At 36.9% G+C, this 17,813-nt stretch overlaps 2 protein-coding genes across 3 annotated transcripts; one reads left to right on the forward strand and one right to left on the reverse strand.

Moving 5' to 3' along the window:
• Positions 1 to 1,875: 1,875 nt before the first annotated feature.
• Positions 1,876 to 4,852, reverse strand: LOC141280898 (uncharacterized). Its single transcript, XM_073812174.1, has 4 exons — positions 4,682 to 4,852; positions 4,026 to 4,343; positions 3,802 to 3,909; positions 1,876 to 2,636 (listed from the first exon to the last, which is right to left on the reverse strand). Exons 1-4 carry the CDS (start codon positions 4,728 to 4,730, stop codon positions 2,443 to 2,445), a joined length of 669 nt encoding a protein of 222 aa, XP_073668275.1. The 5' UTR covers positions 4,731 to 4,852; the 3' UTR covers positions 1,876 to 2,442.
• A 2,414-nt stretch (positions 4,853 to 7,266) lies between these two features.
• On the forward strand, positions 7,267 to 17,630 carry ints10 (integrator complex subunit 10). Of its 2 annotated transcripts, XM_065274198.2 has the most exons (18): positions 7,267 to 7,526; positions 7,836 to 7,903; positions 8,003 to 8,106; positions 8,202 to 8,341; positions 8,431 to 8,512; positions 8,621 to 8,761; positions 9,131 to 9,302; positions 9,377 to 9,546; positions 10,172 to 10,302; positions 10,425 to 10,578; positions 11,881 to 11,963; positions 12,730 to 12,882; positions 12,954 to 13,062; positions 13,256 to 13,335; positions 13,425 to 13,587; positions 13,795 to 13,888; positions 16,218 to 16,286; positions 16,961 to 17,630. In XM_065274198.2, the coding sequence occupies exons 1-18, from the start codon at positions 7,398 to 7,400 to the stop codon at positions 17,115 to 17,117; spliced, it is 2,199 nt and encodes a 732-aa protein (XP_065130270.2). In that variant the 5' UTR covers positions 7,267 to 7,397; the 3' UTR covers positions 17,118 to 17,630. The 2 variants fall into 2 exon arrangements, with proteins under 2 accessions (XP_065130270.2, XP_065130278.2); XM_065274206.2 differs by lacking the exon at positions 16,218 to 16,286 and having other exon boundaries at positions 7,268 to 7,526; positions 16,961 to 17,623.
• Positions 17,631 to 17,813: the final 183 nt, after the last annotated feature.

The raw sequence follows: 17,813 nt of genomic DNA on the forward strand, positions 1-17,813 counted from the left end.
TTAGAGTGCACAAAAACGGTACTCCTGAGACCTTTTATATTGTTTCAAAGTTAACAGGCTTGACCAATGCTGAAGGTATCCCAGGATACAGGAAGTGAAGCAAACATTGGATTCAGACGTGTCTTAATGCCTTCCTACCTTGGAATGCTGCCTTCGACGGTAGCATTTTAGTTCTTTTAGATGCAGCACTCATCTCACAGTGTGTTCACTGTTGTGTTCTGTGTTATTTTAGCATAAGCAGTTTTAAAGTGATACTTGAGATACTTTTTGACATTTAATACTGATTCATGGTAGAAAATCAGTGTACATTTAGAAAACACGTTCACATATCTTTGTCTCTAAAAACACTGCTAACCAGCTATTCTACTTTAAAAGGCACATTCTGGGTCAGAACATCTGTTTTTGTTTTGGTCTATGTGATCCTGCATTCTATGGGAAACCAAATAATTAAAAAAAATGTATGTTACCAGCAATAAATCAATTACAATGGATAGTTTTTACTAGCTGCTGACCTCATAAAAGTACATAACTCACCTGTAAAACTCATTAAAGGGGACATATCGTGAAAATCTGACTTTTTCCATGTTTAAGTGCAATAATTGGGTCCCCAGTGCTTCTATCAAAATGTGAGAACAATCCAGTAACTTACTTTTAGTAAACCATTCTCTGCAAACATGTGAAAAATAGGTAATTGATATTTGGCTCCCCTTGTGATGTCAGAAGGGCATAATACCGCCCCTTAATATGCACTATCCAACCACGGCACTGTCATTTAGTGCAGAGATCAACTCATTTGCATTTTAAAGGACACACCCAAAACAGAAAATGTTTGCTCATACCTACAAGGTGGCGATTAATTTTAACATGCTATAATGGTATTTTGAGCTAACTTCACATATGTACTCTGGACACCAAAGATTTTTTTACAAAAGTCTTGTGAAATGTCCCCTTTAAACAATCCCATAAATGCTTCTTAGTTATAAAAATGCTTTTTTATTTTATTTACCTTTTGTTATTGCACTTTAATTGTAAAGGTGTTCCTTCAATTAAAAACAAAGTTTGTGATTTTATTCCCTTGTCCTTTTTGAACTAGAATCCCCCACCTCACCCCACTGTAAAAAAAAAGTAACTCTATAAAGTTTGAAATGACCTACTTTTTACTTAACTAGATTTTTAGACCAGTAACTTTACCTTATCTTAAGTAAAAAATTATTAAAGTAACATTTCTTTTACTTAAGTAGAATATTTTATTACTCTTTCCACCTCTGGAAATGGTATATCCCCATAAAGTTAATTCTCTATTATCAAATAAGTGCATTGAAAATTAAAAATATTAAACATTAAAATACAAATAAATGTAAACAAATATTTAGAGTTCATAGCCTCACTACATTAAATGAAAGACATTCTTAAAAGTGCTCTAATATGGGGCAGTTTCCCAGACAGGGTTTAGATTAGTCCAAGACTAGGCCTTTTAGGACATTTAAGTAGTTTTAACAAACATACCTTACAAAAAACAATACTAGTGTGCATCTTGAGTCAAAACAATGGTGATGAATCTGATATATGTTAAGATATGTCAATGCAAGATGTTTAAAAATTAAACATGCATTTTGAGATGTCCTACAAGATGGTAGGGATTGATTAGTTTCCAGGTCATTGGATGTGGGATGTATTAGCGAGGAAGCATATTTGAAAGCAGACTTCCACTCTTCCTAAATAAAGCCAAAATATCACACAAATAGCAGCTGACTTCTTTCACTGATGATGTCATTTGAGCCAGAATCTGCACAGTAGTAATTGTGAGGTGGGCCACAACGGTATCAAGGTCCTTCCCATTTTGCAGTTTGACTCAATGAATCACGAACACACAGATGAAGTCGTCACACATTTTTAATTACTAATAACTTAAACTAAAATTATTTAAAAAAACACTTAAAAGTGCACCAGCATGATAACATAAAATAACTAATGTAACAGAAACCATTGTTAGGTAAAATGTATTTGAAGTGAAAATTAGATTTTTAAGTTTGTCTCACATTCCATTCGTTGCCACTAGGGGGCGATCGAAATGTCTTTACTTGTGTGGCCCCACTGACTGCCCTTTATAATAGGCTATAGTTAAACTAAAACACACATTGTGAAACTACAGTGAACATGTTAGAGTGAACAATATGTACAAAAATAAGAAGCTCAATAAAAACACAAAAATTGTCTCTGTCCCTCTTTTATCACAAAAAACAGCATACCAGCCAGACCTGCATATGTTGTGTTTTGGTGTTGTTTTTTGCTGGTGACCACCAGCACCAAATCAGCATGGACCATCATGGGAATTATGCTGGTCTATGCTGTTTTTTCAGCAGGGTGGTTTAATGGAGGAGGTGATAGATGGGACGGGGTGCCTTTGATATTTGGAGAGGCATTGATCTCATCGCCATTCCTTTACTTTTTTGCTGAAGTCACTGTCTCAGCGTACACACACTCCTCCGGCTGTTTTTGCGGCTTCTGAATGTTGTGAACGCCTGGTGTGAACGTCACCTCACCATACTGAACCTCTTCCTCCTTCGTCTTCCCCTTATCACTCTTTTTCTGAGGGATGACTGTGGCATATTGAATATCTGTGGGTAGGTTCATCTCTAAATACAGATAAACATAAAATTCTCAACCATTTAGTTTTTTTTCCAACAGCAAATAAAATATTTATCTGGTTTCCAGTTATATGTATTTATCTTAAACATGTTATGTCACAGTGTCACTTATGTTTCCAGGTGAAACATCATATTATAACAGTATGCTCATGATTTTATTGTTAATCTTCTTTTGATAAATGTTTTACAGCTTTAAAAGTTCGAATGTTTGTAGTAAAGTTAAAAACAATGTTTAGATCTCTAACACTAAGTTAAAATTCTGCTTCATCCTCTGACATAAAGCATACTGAAGAAGACATACTCAAGTACTCTTTCTCTTAAAAACAAAATGACTGAAACACCCCAGCAGGCAATTTTGTATTTAAAAGACAACTAATAGCCGTCCAAACAAAGCTCAGACATCTAGGCTAAAACAAAGCAAGATTTGATCTGTCAGTAAAAACTTAAAATACTTCTACCTGTAGCCCCAAAAATTCATGAAATAAAATAAATACATGAAACTAAACCCATTGTAATCATGGTTGACTTTGCATACATACCGGAATATCATACATCTCACAGGTTATTTTGGCAAATTCATGTGTATTTTGGCTAGAAGTGGGTTATTCAAACTCAGACTATATCAGGCGTTTAGTTAACCTATATTGAAAGGATATATCTATTGCTTGCTACGAAATTTACATTTGAACATTTCTAACTTTAGTCGCTTCTGCATTTCTCTGTGAACCATATAAGAGATGATAGCTAGCTGCTATTGAAGATATTTCATTTAAAAAGAAAAATATACAGTAAACCTTTACACTTTTATTGTTGGGAGATACTTGAAAAAACTTAAAGGTAAACAAGAATGTCTGTTCACCCTTATATGCACTTATGCACTTTAAGTCTATTGCTGTTTAATGCTGATATGGCTGTCTGTTACCTATTTCTGCTCACTTGCATATTTATTTATTTACTTATTTTATTCTTAACATTATCTTGTGTGTGTTTACTGTATGATTTACTATTTATCATTTCTCGGACCAGATCATTCGGTGTTAGGTAAAACATGTCCTGGAGTGACAATAAAAATATCTTTATCCTTATGTCAAAGTCTGAGACTGTAACAGTAAGAATATTTATCACAGATACATGGACAAAGAAATGAACTGACCTGCTGTTGACTCGTGATTCTTCCTCTTGTAAATGTAATAAACTGTGATGACCAGCACAATAAGAATCACAGTAACACAGCTCAATGCAATGAGAGTAACATAAGGGTCTATAAGAAACATAAAAAAACTGAATTCATAAGTGTAAATGTTCAGAAAACCGCAAATAACCCCACAATAAGCCATACTTTCATGACAAACAAATTTATAGTGTCCTTAACTTTACCTTTAACATTCACTCGAAGTTCTGCATAATGTATTCGTTTGCCCTCCAAGTCATAAAGCTCTAATGTGTATCTCCCTGAATCTGCTCTGGTCACACTGTTTATAATCACAGTGTCTTTACTGATGTTAAATTCGATTCTGTTACAATAAAAACTAGGTTTAACTTGTGTGTAATTCTGTATTTTACAAATTAAACTCTCATCTTTCTTTAATTGCAGACTAGAAAAATTTATATCCTGAATTATTTGTAGAGAGATTTTTTCTCCCAGAACTGCATTACAGGGTGTTGTCGGATTAAAACTGCATTTCTGATCCTCACCTACAGAACAAAACACACACAAAAAACAAATCTAACAACAAAAAAAATTCAACATGTTTTATTATAATAGACAGAGTCAGAATGATTTCTGCTGGTATATCACTCTCATATTAAATAAAAACAAGCAAAGCAACATATTATAAAATATAAACTACAGATAAAAATGACATATATATATTTTTCTCTGAAGTTAATATCATCTTCCTTATAAACAGAGATGATTTACTCTCACATTAATGCTTTATTAGACACTGAAACACTGTTACTAGAAGACTACAACTGCACACATGCGATTAAACAGCATCATAACATTTAGTTTGAGAAGATCATTCACTTACATGAGACAGTCTGTAGCACCACCAGCATCAGTCCAAAAATGAACAGCATTTCTCTGAAGTTTCCAGAAGAGAGAAAGTCCAATAGAAATGGGTTTTGAAGCAGACTATGAAGTATGAAGATCTTTCACCCTGTCTAAAACGTCTCACTCTTACAGACTACATATGCTTACTGGTACAAAACTCACAGTCTACTGAGAATCAGGAAGTTTCTTCATAAACGGATGACTAGCAATTTCCTCAAATTCTTTTTAGAATAGATCAAGATGAAGCAATCAGCATTTTGTCACATGTAACTTTTAAAACATGCCAGTGTTGTTTCTGATGATCAGTTCAGCTTTTATTTGTAGTAAAAGTCAAATTAATGAGAATCTGTTATGTATTTTTACATCATCTGGATATGTACACAAGCTTTTACACTATAAAAGTAGATGCAAAAACGAGTTTTGAGGCTCACCAAGTAACCACATTCACAGTTCATAATAACAACACTGCATGCTAATAGACATGTGAAACCACTGAATCAAAACCGCATCATAAATGAACGACGAACTGAAAGATCAGTATACAAATAGCTGAATGCTGGTATATAATACAGATGCTCAAAAATAAGTATTGATATGGGCAGCCAGCTTCTCCTTTAGGCTCGGACATTACTGTAAACGCGTGTCTTCCAATAAATTCAGATAAAATATATGTACAGTACCATAGCCTCTGCAGTACATTCATATATATATATATATATATATATATATATATATATATATATATATATATATCAGTGAATGTATTTTACATTGAATATTTAAGTCAAGTTACTTTTTTAAAGTTTTGGAAGCAGCATGTTTTTATAAATTGGTAAACTTTTTAGTAATATAATTTTCTATATAAAAAAACATAACCAAACACAAAGATTACATAGATGGTAAAGACTGGGTGATTTATAGTCCATTTAATCGAGAATCGCAAAAAGATCACGATTCACCATGGTTAATCATATATATTTATTCACTACATTTAAATACTTTACCACTCACATACAGCATAGTCTTTTGTTTTTCATTTCACATTTATTAATGCCCTTAAATCAGTTTCAGCCTGCGTGGAACTTTTACAATGTGTGTCATGCAATATCCATGAACTCCTTGCCGCATGGTTGTAGTATGTTTTTACTAAATGCGACAATAAATACGTTAAGTCCAACCACCGGAAGCGTTTGATATTTTGAGCTTTCAACCCAGAGATGTTTTTAGTTCGCAGCAACTGTTTGAAAATTTGTGTCACTTTTAACTGGTCGGTGTGCTTCCACTAAACTCTGGACTCTAATGAAAGGTGGACCAAAATGTATATATTTTATCTTGGTACTGAAACATGGTACTCTAAATCTATGGAGGAGAAGTTATTTAAATAAATCACGGAAATTTAGTAACTTAGTCACATTTAGACTATAGCGAACGTCCTTGTCAGAACACCAGAACTGCAGGCATCGTTCTTAAAACCATGGTTCTGATGCCCATTCCAACTAAAGTCGGATGCCCATTCCAACTAAAATAGTAAATGTTCATGATTTAATTTGAAAGAACTAACAAAATTCTACTTTCTGTTCAAATTTCATGCAAATAGGCTACCTAATAAAATGAGACAGTTACAAGCAAAAACATGTGAATAATCAGCATTTTCAGTCACATACCTTCCATAGACATCCATAACGTATTTCCTCTGATTTCTAATATTAAAAATATAACTTTCTCAATCACTCCTCAACGGATTTTTACAATCCAGGTATCTTTGTAAAGGGAAATGTCGGCTCTGTAGCCATGTAATAACTTTTGAGCTTTGGGTTTTTTGAAAAAATTGTCATCATACCTACTTTAATAAGTCAGCTTGAACGGTAAAGTGTCCGTCATGCGTCAAGACTACGCACAGTGCTACACGTTACGCCCCGACAATATATGTTTTTTTACAGTTTATAATCAAACACCATAGCTAATATTTAATTAACTTATTTACATCTTTAAGTTATCCAATTTTGCCGAGACAGTCAGTAGTCCTACAGGGCGCAGACCATAGATATGTATATAAAGGCTAGATGGCTCGTCCGCGCTGATGGCCAATTGAGTGGAACGTCCGCATTTTGGCGGCCATCTTAGGACAGGGCGCTCGCTCACTCGTAGCATTGAGTTTTAATGATGCAGGTACTTTTAAATGACCATAACTTGCTTAATTTTTTACCGATTTTCAAACGGATTGGTTTGTTATAAACGTCAAAGATGTACCTATGACACTGAATACGTATACTAAAAATAAAAAAAAAATTCATGAAACATGTTAAAGCATCCAGAATTATAGCCACGTTAATAACGTTTGTAAAAAACCAAACCGTTTGTAAATCCGTCAAGAATTCAGCAAGTTACGAGCATTTTAGTTGGCGTATGTCACTCACCTTCCGTCCACAGCAGCAGGGAGCAGCACTATGGCAGCACTGACCTAAGATGGCCGCCAAGTGACGACACAGCTGACTCCGCCTTGAGCCATCTAGCCTTTATATACATATCTATGGCGCAGACACTCTTTTTAGAAAAGACTTTTATTTTGAAAGGACTGGTTTTCTCCCGGAAGTTAAACAGCGTGCGTGTGTTTTTGTCTGATGTCAGTGTTTATCCCCTTTGTGTGTTATGTTTTAAGTATTTGAGGGGTGTTTACTTGTATATCGGAGCAGATGTCCGCGCAGGGTGACTGTGAGTTTCTGGTAAAGCGCGCGCGGGAGCTCGTGCCGCAGGATCCGTATGCGGCGAAAGCATGGCTCATCACAGCGCGCACACTTTACCCTACAGACTTCAACATACAGGTATTTATACAGGTTTACCATAGAGGAATTACAGTGCATATTTATACATCTATACACCTGCTTCATCGCATGTAATTATATAACACACCACAACATTCTGCATATCTGTATTAACGTTATATGTCAAAACAATCCACATGGCAAAACATCAGTTTACTTCACTTCCGTGCACCCTGTCTTGCACAGCTGATATTGCACACATCAATACACCCAGCACAAACATTAACACTAAAAAAGTGTGCATGTCTGTGTGTAAAACACTGACGTTTGACAATGATGTTTGCGTGTAACGCTGATGTTTGTGTACAGTATGAGATGTACAGTATCGAGCGTAATGCAGAGCGCACAGCTTCAGCAGGCAGACTACTATACGACATGTGAGTATAAAATCCTAGACATGTTTTAGATGAAAACACCGTTTAATGTTTTTTTTTTTCTGGTATTATTTAATCTAATTTTATTTGACTGATGCGCAGATTTGTGAATTTTCCGGACCAGCCTGTGGTTTGGCGTGAAATTGCGGTGATCACAGCTGCGTTACGAAGCGACAGTCTGGACAAACATGGACAGTTTCTAAAAGGTGAAGTAAACACTGCTGTGTATGTGGGAGTGTTGTCATCTGCTGTTGGTGAGTAAGATGTATAATGCTCATCATGGGACTTTGTGTGGGTGTAGGTGTATTTGAGACGCTCCCTGGTCCAGTACAGTGTAAGATGCTCTTAAAGGCCACAGAGCAATGTTTCAACACACTGGAGAAAGCTGAGATGTTACTGCTGTTACTGAAGAGATTCCCAGATTCTGTAGTTCAGCATGGAGTGAGTGAATTACTAACTAAACAAAGGCATTGTAGTGTTTTACTGAATGCAAACTTTGTATGACCTCTGACCCCTTGCTCTTTCTCCAGGTCAGTCTGGGAGAGTCATTATTAGAGGCGGAGACTGTTGAGAACCTGGACACGCCCGTCAACTGTTTTAGGAAGTTGTTTGGTAAATTTGTTGCGCTTAATTTTACGCAATTCAAGTAAAACAGGCTGAGAAATGAAGTTTTTTGTTCATATGTGGGTCTTTCTTTCTCTCTCGCTCCCCCTCTTTCAGTGTGTGATGTTCTGCCATTGGTTCTGAATAACCCAGAGATGTGCCTTCCTGTCAGTCTGTTGTATAAATACCTACATAAAGCAGCCGAGTTTTATATATGTTACGTCACACGGGAACCTTCAGCAGATGGACAGATTCAGGGTAAATGCTTGTTTTTTTGCAGGATTTTACATAATGATATGCTGCATACAATGTAGGTGAAATGCATGTGTACTTCAAGCGTTATTATGCTACATTGTTATCACGAGACTTAACTACATTGCATATTTAATTCAGCAGGTTATACTCTTGAAAATACAGTTTTGCATATATTACATACATTATTTAATGCTTTTAATGTAATCTACATAAAATCATCCTACATAATTTAAAGAACATTCAGTGAAAATATAAATGATAGTTTTAATACTGACTTAGTAAGGCCATGTCAAAGATTGAAATCAATGTGAAATCAAACTCTGATGCTCCAGAAATCATGGATTTCATTTCACATGGAAACTTTTCCTTTAGCTTCACAGGAAGTGGGCGGTATTAAGTCTCCTGTGCGGGGGCGTGGTCAGCGCTACGTAATTGACGGACTGTCAGAGAAGTCGTCGGTGGTGACGGACCCGTGGGAGCGTCTGCTGGAAATGCTGGCCGTGGTGGGATCGCTGTGTGATTGGCAGGGAGAGAAAGGAGTCAGGTGAGAATCAGATGCTGTGAATGTACATCTGATGGATGCTTTTATTGTCTCTGATTTTGCATGTGTGTGTTCAGATCATACTCTGAGCTCCTGCAGCGCGTCACAGAGTTGTGTCGGTATATGTCTGCCACTGATGCAGACGGGTTTGCACGGTGCTGCGGTCAGATCGTCACCTGCTGCACGCTAGTACTGTTTTACAGTGCCGTGCATTACGTCTCTGCAGTGCAGCCGTCACTATTTCAGGGTAAGTCGACTGACTTTCTTGTAACATTCACAATTTTATATCGCCAGAAATATATCACAAATATAGTACTGTGCAAAACTCTATCATGCCACCATTAGATTAGTTGTTTTGGCAATGTGTGACTATTTAGTGACCATATATTACTATTTTTCAGAACACAACCAAAAAAAAACAAAAGGAAATTGTATGCAATATAAACAATAATACAATTATTAGCTAAAAGTATTTAGTGTGAGTCCCCCTTACACTTGAGCAATAGCAGGAATCTGCAAACCAAAATGAAATGCTAATTTAGGTGCACAGATGCATTAGCATTTTTTTGTTTGCAAGTCTGATCATTTTGAGAAGTAATGTCACATCTCTTTATTTAACCAATCACATGACCTGAGGTTCATGCATGTCCGCTAATGGACCAAATGCACGCTGAGGTTTAACACTGAGGTTTAGAGGCTTGTAGACACATTAAACCTTAACTAATAACATCACTGATGATGGACTCAGCAGTCAGCATGTGTTATGCTTGTCTTTGTCTCTCTGTCTTAAAATAAAAAAATTGGCTTTATTAGCATTGACAGCTCTGTGTTGTCTGCTGTGTTTGTGTGTTGGGTGTTGTTGTGTGTGTCAGGTCACTCATCTCTGAGCTTGTGTCCATGGGTTCTTTTGGAGGATCTGTCCTGCGTTTACACTGATATAGAAGTGGAAAGGAAACACGCACACAAGAAACGCAAACTGGCTGACGGACGAGAGAAAACCATGGTAAGGATCAGAAGTCAAAGTTTATAGGGCTTTATTGTTGAGATGAGATGTTCTCTGTGAGCAGAGGATCATGGGATGGTTTGTGATGTCAGGCACTGTTATGTGTATGTTTGTGTGTGTAGAGCTCAGATGATGAGGATGTGTTGGGTAAAGGCAGAGGTCGACACATAGTGGTGAATAAATCAGAGATGCCGGGTTGGGCCGAGACTCTTGAACATTTCCGTACGGCGAGAGATTGCTGGGAATTACTGCACTCACATCAGAGCCTCGAGACAGGTACTGTCTTATGCTTCCACCTGGTGGTATACAGTATATATAATTAATATCTGTGTCTTCATAGCTTATTTATTTATCTGTAACATTACCAAAAATGCTAATTTATTTGCATAAATACTCTACAAAGGCAAATTGCTGTATCTTTCTATAAACCTATATGTTTTGTGGTCTCCTATTATCCATTTTACAATCATGGTTTTGCCACGTTGTTTGTACTTGAATGGGTTGGCAATACAATAAAATGACAATGTTTTAAAAGATAAAGTTGGATATTTCCAATCCATTTATTGTGTGCTTTTTGATAAAAAAATGTAAACAACAACAAATTATAAAGTGTCTGACTACTCAAGTTCATATGAAGTTTGTTCGACCTCCTTTACGCACACATTCTGGTTGTTTCCCAATCCGAAGGCTGCAACCTCGGGAGGTCTCATATGCTGGTTTATTTAAGTTTACTGAGCATTACATTCACAAGTCATAAGCATATTACAACAATTTATGATAAACTAAGAATAAAAATCCACTTTATAATTGTTAATATTCTGAAATAAGACTTTGAGAAACAGCCATTATGTTAATTTGACAACATAAATACAATAGACTGTAAAAAAAGATGGACGTAGTGTCCGTGACGTCACCCATAGGTTTCTGAAGATCGTTTTTGAAGCCAATAGTAGGCGGTGTCTGGCGTCGCCATCTTGGCTGCGCGTCATTGTGCATAATTGCGCATCATTCACGGATATCGGAAAATGGGAAAAGAGGCGGGATGTGGATGAAGCTGAGGTGGCTGGCTGCTGAAACCCGCCCACCTAGCTCGACTGTAGTGACAGCAGTGGCTGTTCAACCGTCACTCAAGTGGCCACGCCGTTAATTATGCAGAACTTTAAGGGTTAATATCATTTAAACAGATGGGTTACAAAAAAATCACCCCCCTCACAGTTGTCATGAAGGGCAAAATTAGCTATATAGACCAAAAACAATTTTTGTACCAGGCTGTAAACATATTTTTTCTGCTCTAAAGATGGACATTTTAACATGGGGCTCTATAGGAATTGACTCCCTTTTGAAGCCAGCCTCTAGTGGCCAGTTGATGAATTGCAGTTTAAGTCACTGATCATCCACCTAGTTAGTTTTTTTTCTATCTCAGTTTCATATGTGCTATGGGTTCTTTATTTAATATAAATTACTGTGATGTCGTTATTTATTGTTTTGGATAAAAAATTTCAGTATGACATCATGGCAGCAACAGGATTAGATTTTCTATAGCAAATAATGCATCTGTGTGTGACTTGCTTTTTTCAGAGTTTATGAAGATCTGCACCGCATGGGGAACAGAGACGTGGCTGTGGTTCAGAATCTTTCTCACAGATATGATCATTTATCAGGTGAGATGTGAGGTGGTTTAATTGATCCGTCTGATGATATCGACTCTTTGGTGCTGTGATTTTGTAACCTCGATTTATTTTACATACAAAATGTATTAATACAGTTACTTGTCAATCCTGTTGCTTTGCCATTTAGCACATGGATGTTTACAACATTTTAACATATTTAATAAATGGTATTATATAAATTCATGATAGCATTGCTTTTTATATATCCTTTAGCGATTCATATTGTAAAAATAATTGATTTACCAATAAAGAACAATACATATATATTACATACATGCATACATCTCAGTAGCCAAGCCATTTAAACTTTTAATTTATCTAAAAAATGATTGTAACTTGATGAAAACGCTATAAGAAACATTGCACTAAAGAGAAACATAGGAGGAACAGACTTCAACAGAGCACCGGATGCATAACAACCACTGTTTAACGCTAAAACACTTCCCACCGCTACTGCAGAGCTGTCACTTTCTGCCACCAGTTGGGCTCGGCCCATAAAATACCTCATCCATGTTTGCAAACACGCAAAAGGTCTATAGGAAACTGTTTATTTAAGCTTTTGAGACATGCAGGTTTTGATCAAGATGATGAAGTGGTCTTTAAGCTAATCATTAAATATTTGACATATTTATATATAATACTTATTCATCTGCCAGTTATAGGCATAATTTATGTTTTTTTTTATGAACACATATTTATTTGATCTAAAAGTTTAATTGAATGTTCTTGAATAACATGCAAGTAATCTGTTGTTTAGGGTCAGTACCGGAAAGCTCTGTCCAGTCTCGCAATGATGTCGTCTCTGCAGATCCAGCAGAGCCAGAACTCACCGTCAGCTCCAGCGAGCCTGGAGACTCACAGATCTGTGATCCAGCAAGCGTCTTGTCATTACGCCCTGGGAGAGTTCAGGGTAACACACAGAGAGACTGCTGACACAAGTGTTTGTGTGTGTTTTTGTGTCTCATTATTCGTGTTTTTCAGATGGCATGTGAGAAGCTTCTAGAAGCTGTCAGTGGTTTGATGCCTCAGAGTCACGAGTCTGTGAGAAGCAGCGACGACCAGCGCAGGTCCCGTACCAAAACCAGAAGAGGTATGTCTGCCTAGCAGAATGATAAACAACACAGTTTTACTTTACATGCTTTTGATTGTTTCACACTAATGAAGTATTGTTCGTGAAAACATCTGAATGCACGTTTTACACACAAATTTGTGTGTACGCACTCTGCATGCTTTGTGAATACGACCCATCTTTTGTAAATTGACTGTCTGTGCTCTGTTTTTAGGTAATGACTTGCGGCTCATCCCCTGCACCAGTAAATCCATTCTGCCTTTCTGTCTTCAGCTGATGCTGGCCTGTTTTAAGGTACCAGAGCTTATTGTTTTACCTCAATGGTCACATTTATATTCAGATGAATATATGCAATTATATTCTCTCTGTCAATCTGTCTCAAGCTGAGGGCATTCACAGACAACAGGGATGATCTGGCTCTTGGTCATGTAATCGTCCTCCTGCAACATGATTGGCCGCTGGGTGAGAATCTTTTTCTGAAAGCCGTGGATAAGATCTGTCAACAGGGCAGTTTCCAGTACGAGAACTTTTTCAACTACGTTACCAGTATCCAAAACCCACTGGTCACCTGCTATTTGATTAAGCTGCTTTACTTTGTAATGATTGTTTTACAGGGATACATTGTTTTGTATTTAGTTGTTATGATAATTTGATCTTTTGGTTTATGTGTGTCAACTTCAACTATTATGCACCTGTAAATTATAATCATAAATTCGATGGAAGATCAAATAATTGTCCTTCATGAGCTCTCAGACATTGACATGCTGGAGGAGTTTGCTTACCTACGGACAACAGAAGGAGGACGTGTCCAGTTGGAGCTGCTGCCCAATCAGGGCATGCTCATCAAGTAAGTCCCGCCCATGTGACATACATTTTCACTGATGGTGGAGATAATGATTATGTTGAGGTTTCTCCCTCCTTCCTCTTCCACTTCCTTTGTGGTGAATAGGCTATGAATAAGACTAACCCTGCGTCCTAATCTGCACACTATCCATCCTAAATGGTATTTGAAATAAGAATTAGTATGTCTCTCATCGTGCTATGTTAAAATAAGTATCCATAAAGTCCCCGGATGGTCTTCTGTTTTAGGTAAAAATGTAAAGTTTATATCCATGGACACTCAAACGGCTGATATTGCGAGAGGGCGGAGTTTAGCTGTGCTACACAGAATTATCAAATTAAATAAATGATGCATCACTGAAACAATAAATTAAACTACAGAGTTAACATTACATAACATGTAATGAAGAAGAAATGCTGGAATGCAAAAAAGAGTTGGCAACCGTCCAGGCAACAGTCATCACTTCCCTTTTGCTTTAGTATGTGCCAATGTGTTGTTTTGCACTCAGAAGTAGGTACTTTTCCAACACAAATGCAGTACATGTTACATTTAGCTGACACTGTTATCCAAAGCGACTTACAATTGCTATATATGTCAGAGGTCGCACACCTCTGAAGTAACTAGGGGTTAAGTGTCTTGCTCAGGGACACAACGGTGTGTCACAGTGGATTCGAACCTGGGTCTCTCACACCAAAGGCGTGTGTTTTATCCACTGCGCCATCACCACTATTATTAGGGCATAGTATAAGTAAGCGAATTGGGGCGCAGCTTATCACTCCTCACAGGACAAAGCTGCATTATCCTTCAACTGCTTTCTGATTGGCTCATGTAGTTATCATGATATGTGAAGTTTTCTGCTATTGGCTGGTCTTTAGTGATGATGTTGTTGAATACAGTGATTCAGAAAAAGGTTTTAATAGGTTCAGAATGTATCTTGTAGTTTTAAGAGTAGGTTAAAGTATTGTTAATGGAATTTGTAAGGAAGCTGACTTGTTAAAGGGACACTCCACTATTTTTGAAAATATGCAAATATGCTAATTTTCCAGCTCATCTAGAGTTAAACATTTTATTTTTACTGTTTTGGAATCCATTCTGCCGATTTGAATGGATACCACTTTTAGCATAGCTTAGCACAATCCATTGAATGTGATTAGACCATTAGCATCGCGCTAAAAGATAACCAAAGAGTTTCTATATTTTTCCTATTTAAAACTTGGCTCTTCTGTAGTTTATCGTGTACTAAGACTAACGGAAAATTAAAAGTTGTGATTTTCTATGTTGATATAGCTAGGAACTATACTCTCATTTTAGGGTAATAATCAAGTACTTTGCTGCTGTAACATGGCTGCAGCAGGCGTAGTGATATTACGCAGCAGCCGAAAATAGTCCCCTTATTAACTTTCAATAGCAGGGGACTACAGTATTTTCGGGCACTGCGTAATATCATTGCGCCTTCTGCAGCCATGTTACAGCAGTTTTAAATAGGAAAAATATAAAAAATCTTTTTATTTTTGAGCGCAATGCTAATGGTCTAATCAGATTCAATGGATTATGCTAAGCTACACTAAAAGTGGTACCACCAGACCCAGAGATCGGCTGAATGGATTCCAAAATGTTTAACTCTAGGGGATCTAGAAAATAAGAATATTTTTTTAAAAGTGTTGTGTCCCTTTAGGGGACAACATAAAAACCAGAATTGAAAGTCGTGACATATTAAAAGTTTTTAGGTCATAAGTTTAACTCGAGTTCAGTGATTCATTATAATGTTTTGCCAAGATATTACAGTAATTGTAAGCTTTTGTGGTGATGCGTGTGTGTGCGTTAAGTTCAGCTTTGTTTACTGGGATGCTGTTCATAGACAGACATAGACTCCGCAATGGCGGCTGAAGGCAACGAGGTCGCCATATTGTGAATGACAAGAGTGACCTATAAACATACATGTGAATGGGTTTCTGGTTAAAAAGCACAATAACGTCAACATTTCTTAAATGCACAATTTTTTTTTATTTTTGCATTAAAATATCGCTCCTTCATAGCATCATTTTCACAAATCCAAATCTGTTACAATTTTCCATGTCTAACTGGCAAAATTATAAATGTAACAGAGGACAAACATATTTTGTATTTAATGTAAATCGTACATAATTGCAATCAAAATGCGACACTGTGTTTTTATCCAGTTTTTCCTCCATTCATTTGTATGTCTTTATATGGCAATCTTGGCCTCCCCAATGTGGCAGTGTTGTTAACACATCGCAGCAGCGCTGGTCAAAGCGCTCAATGCAGCTTCTATGTATGTCTGTGGTGCTGATGAAATGGTGTTTGCCGTCCATAGGAACCCCAGCCCTGCCCTGGGGGTGGAGTTAAACACCCTGCTGCTTCCAGGGGCTCAGAAGGCTGACAGGTACCCCACCCCCATCATTGATACCCAGTCCAACCCAAACTCCTCCCAGTCTGCTCATGCGTTTACATCAAGCATTTTAATTTTGCTAGATTGTTTTCATAAGGATCCATTTCTTTTGTGTTTTCCACGAGTTGTTGTAAAGTGCTTTTATTTTTTCACTGTCTAAGTAGTTTTCTTTAAATTATATTTTGCATGGGTGAATCTCACAGAGAATGTCAAGAACAGTCCTAATGATTTTTCAGTTTAAAATTCAAAAAAGGCAGTAATACGAAAGTAGTTATAATAATAATATTAAGGAATTTTTTATTAGAGTCAGTATAGGAAGGTGCTTGTCCCAATGCAAAAAATAAAAAACGTCCTTAATAAAGCTTATGTTCTGTGTGTTAGCCTAAATTGAATTTTTCTTCTTTTGGTTTTGTCTGTCTCAACCTTGAGATTCACCTGGATATATTTTCAGCCACAGTATTTAGGTGTGCGTGTGTTGTCGGCCGAGCCTCGGCTTTTATGAATGCTGTGTTATAAACATCTGTCAGGCTGTTCTGTTGTTGGTTAAAATCTCATTTTCATATCTGGTTGTTATTGTGATTCATTGCTGTGTTTTTGTGTTGTCGTCATTCAAACACCGGTACGCAAGCCGCATGCATTTTTCACACAATGTTCATCTGTTTCTGTAGACATCACACCGTAACTCGAGGGATCACTAAAGGGGTCAAGGAGGATTTTCGGCTTGCAATGGAGCGCCAGGTGTCACGCTGCGGAGAGAACCTGCTCACCGTTTTGCACAGATTCTGCATCAATGAGAAGATCATACTTATTCAGTCTTTACCCTGAGCGACGTGTGACCTCTGACCTGACATTTACGAAAATCAAAACTGTATCACATAAGCATCTTCATACTGAGTTATATACCACCTACACAGATACTGAATAAAATGTCCCAGACATACAGTAACAAAAAAACATGAATGGCATCATACAGTACATTATGCATCAAGTGTGTTTTTATTTCAGGTATTAATTAGCAGACATTTGTTTTTTGACATACAGGTTTTCATTATGTACAAATATTGTAAAGTTACACTTTTTTAGGCAGTTTTTTTTTGGAAAATGTTTTGCTGGCATCTCTTAAATGAATAAAACAGCAATTTTGTACATATGTGGATTTGTCTTTCTGTTTAAAATTTTATTTCTACAAATAAACTGTTTAGCTATTGCTTCAAAGACCAATAATGAGTTAAGTAGATGAAGCAGGGTTCCTATACAGCAGTGGCGGCTCGTGACTGTTTATCTGAGGGGTGCAAATTCAAAATAAGTGTTCGGAGTGTCGTGTGTTGCTTGTGTTTTCAAAATATGTGTTCTGCGCGGCGAGTGATCCCATGTGCATCACGTGTTTTGTCAAAATAAGTGCCTGCTGCACACGCATCAAAAACGTTTATGATAAAACAGACACGAGACACTCCCTTAACAGTAAACTCTGATTATGCAAGTATCTAAATGCGAGCGTCTCTTTTATCATAAACCCTTTAG

Source organism: Paramisgurnus dabryanus, chromosome 16, assembly GCF_030506205.2.
Source record: "Paramisgurnus dabryanus chromosome 16, PD_genome_1.1, whole genome shotgun sequence".
NCBI lineage: Eukaryota > Metazoa > Chordata > Actinopteri > Cypriniformes > Cobitidae > Paramisgurnus > Paramisgurnus dabryanus.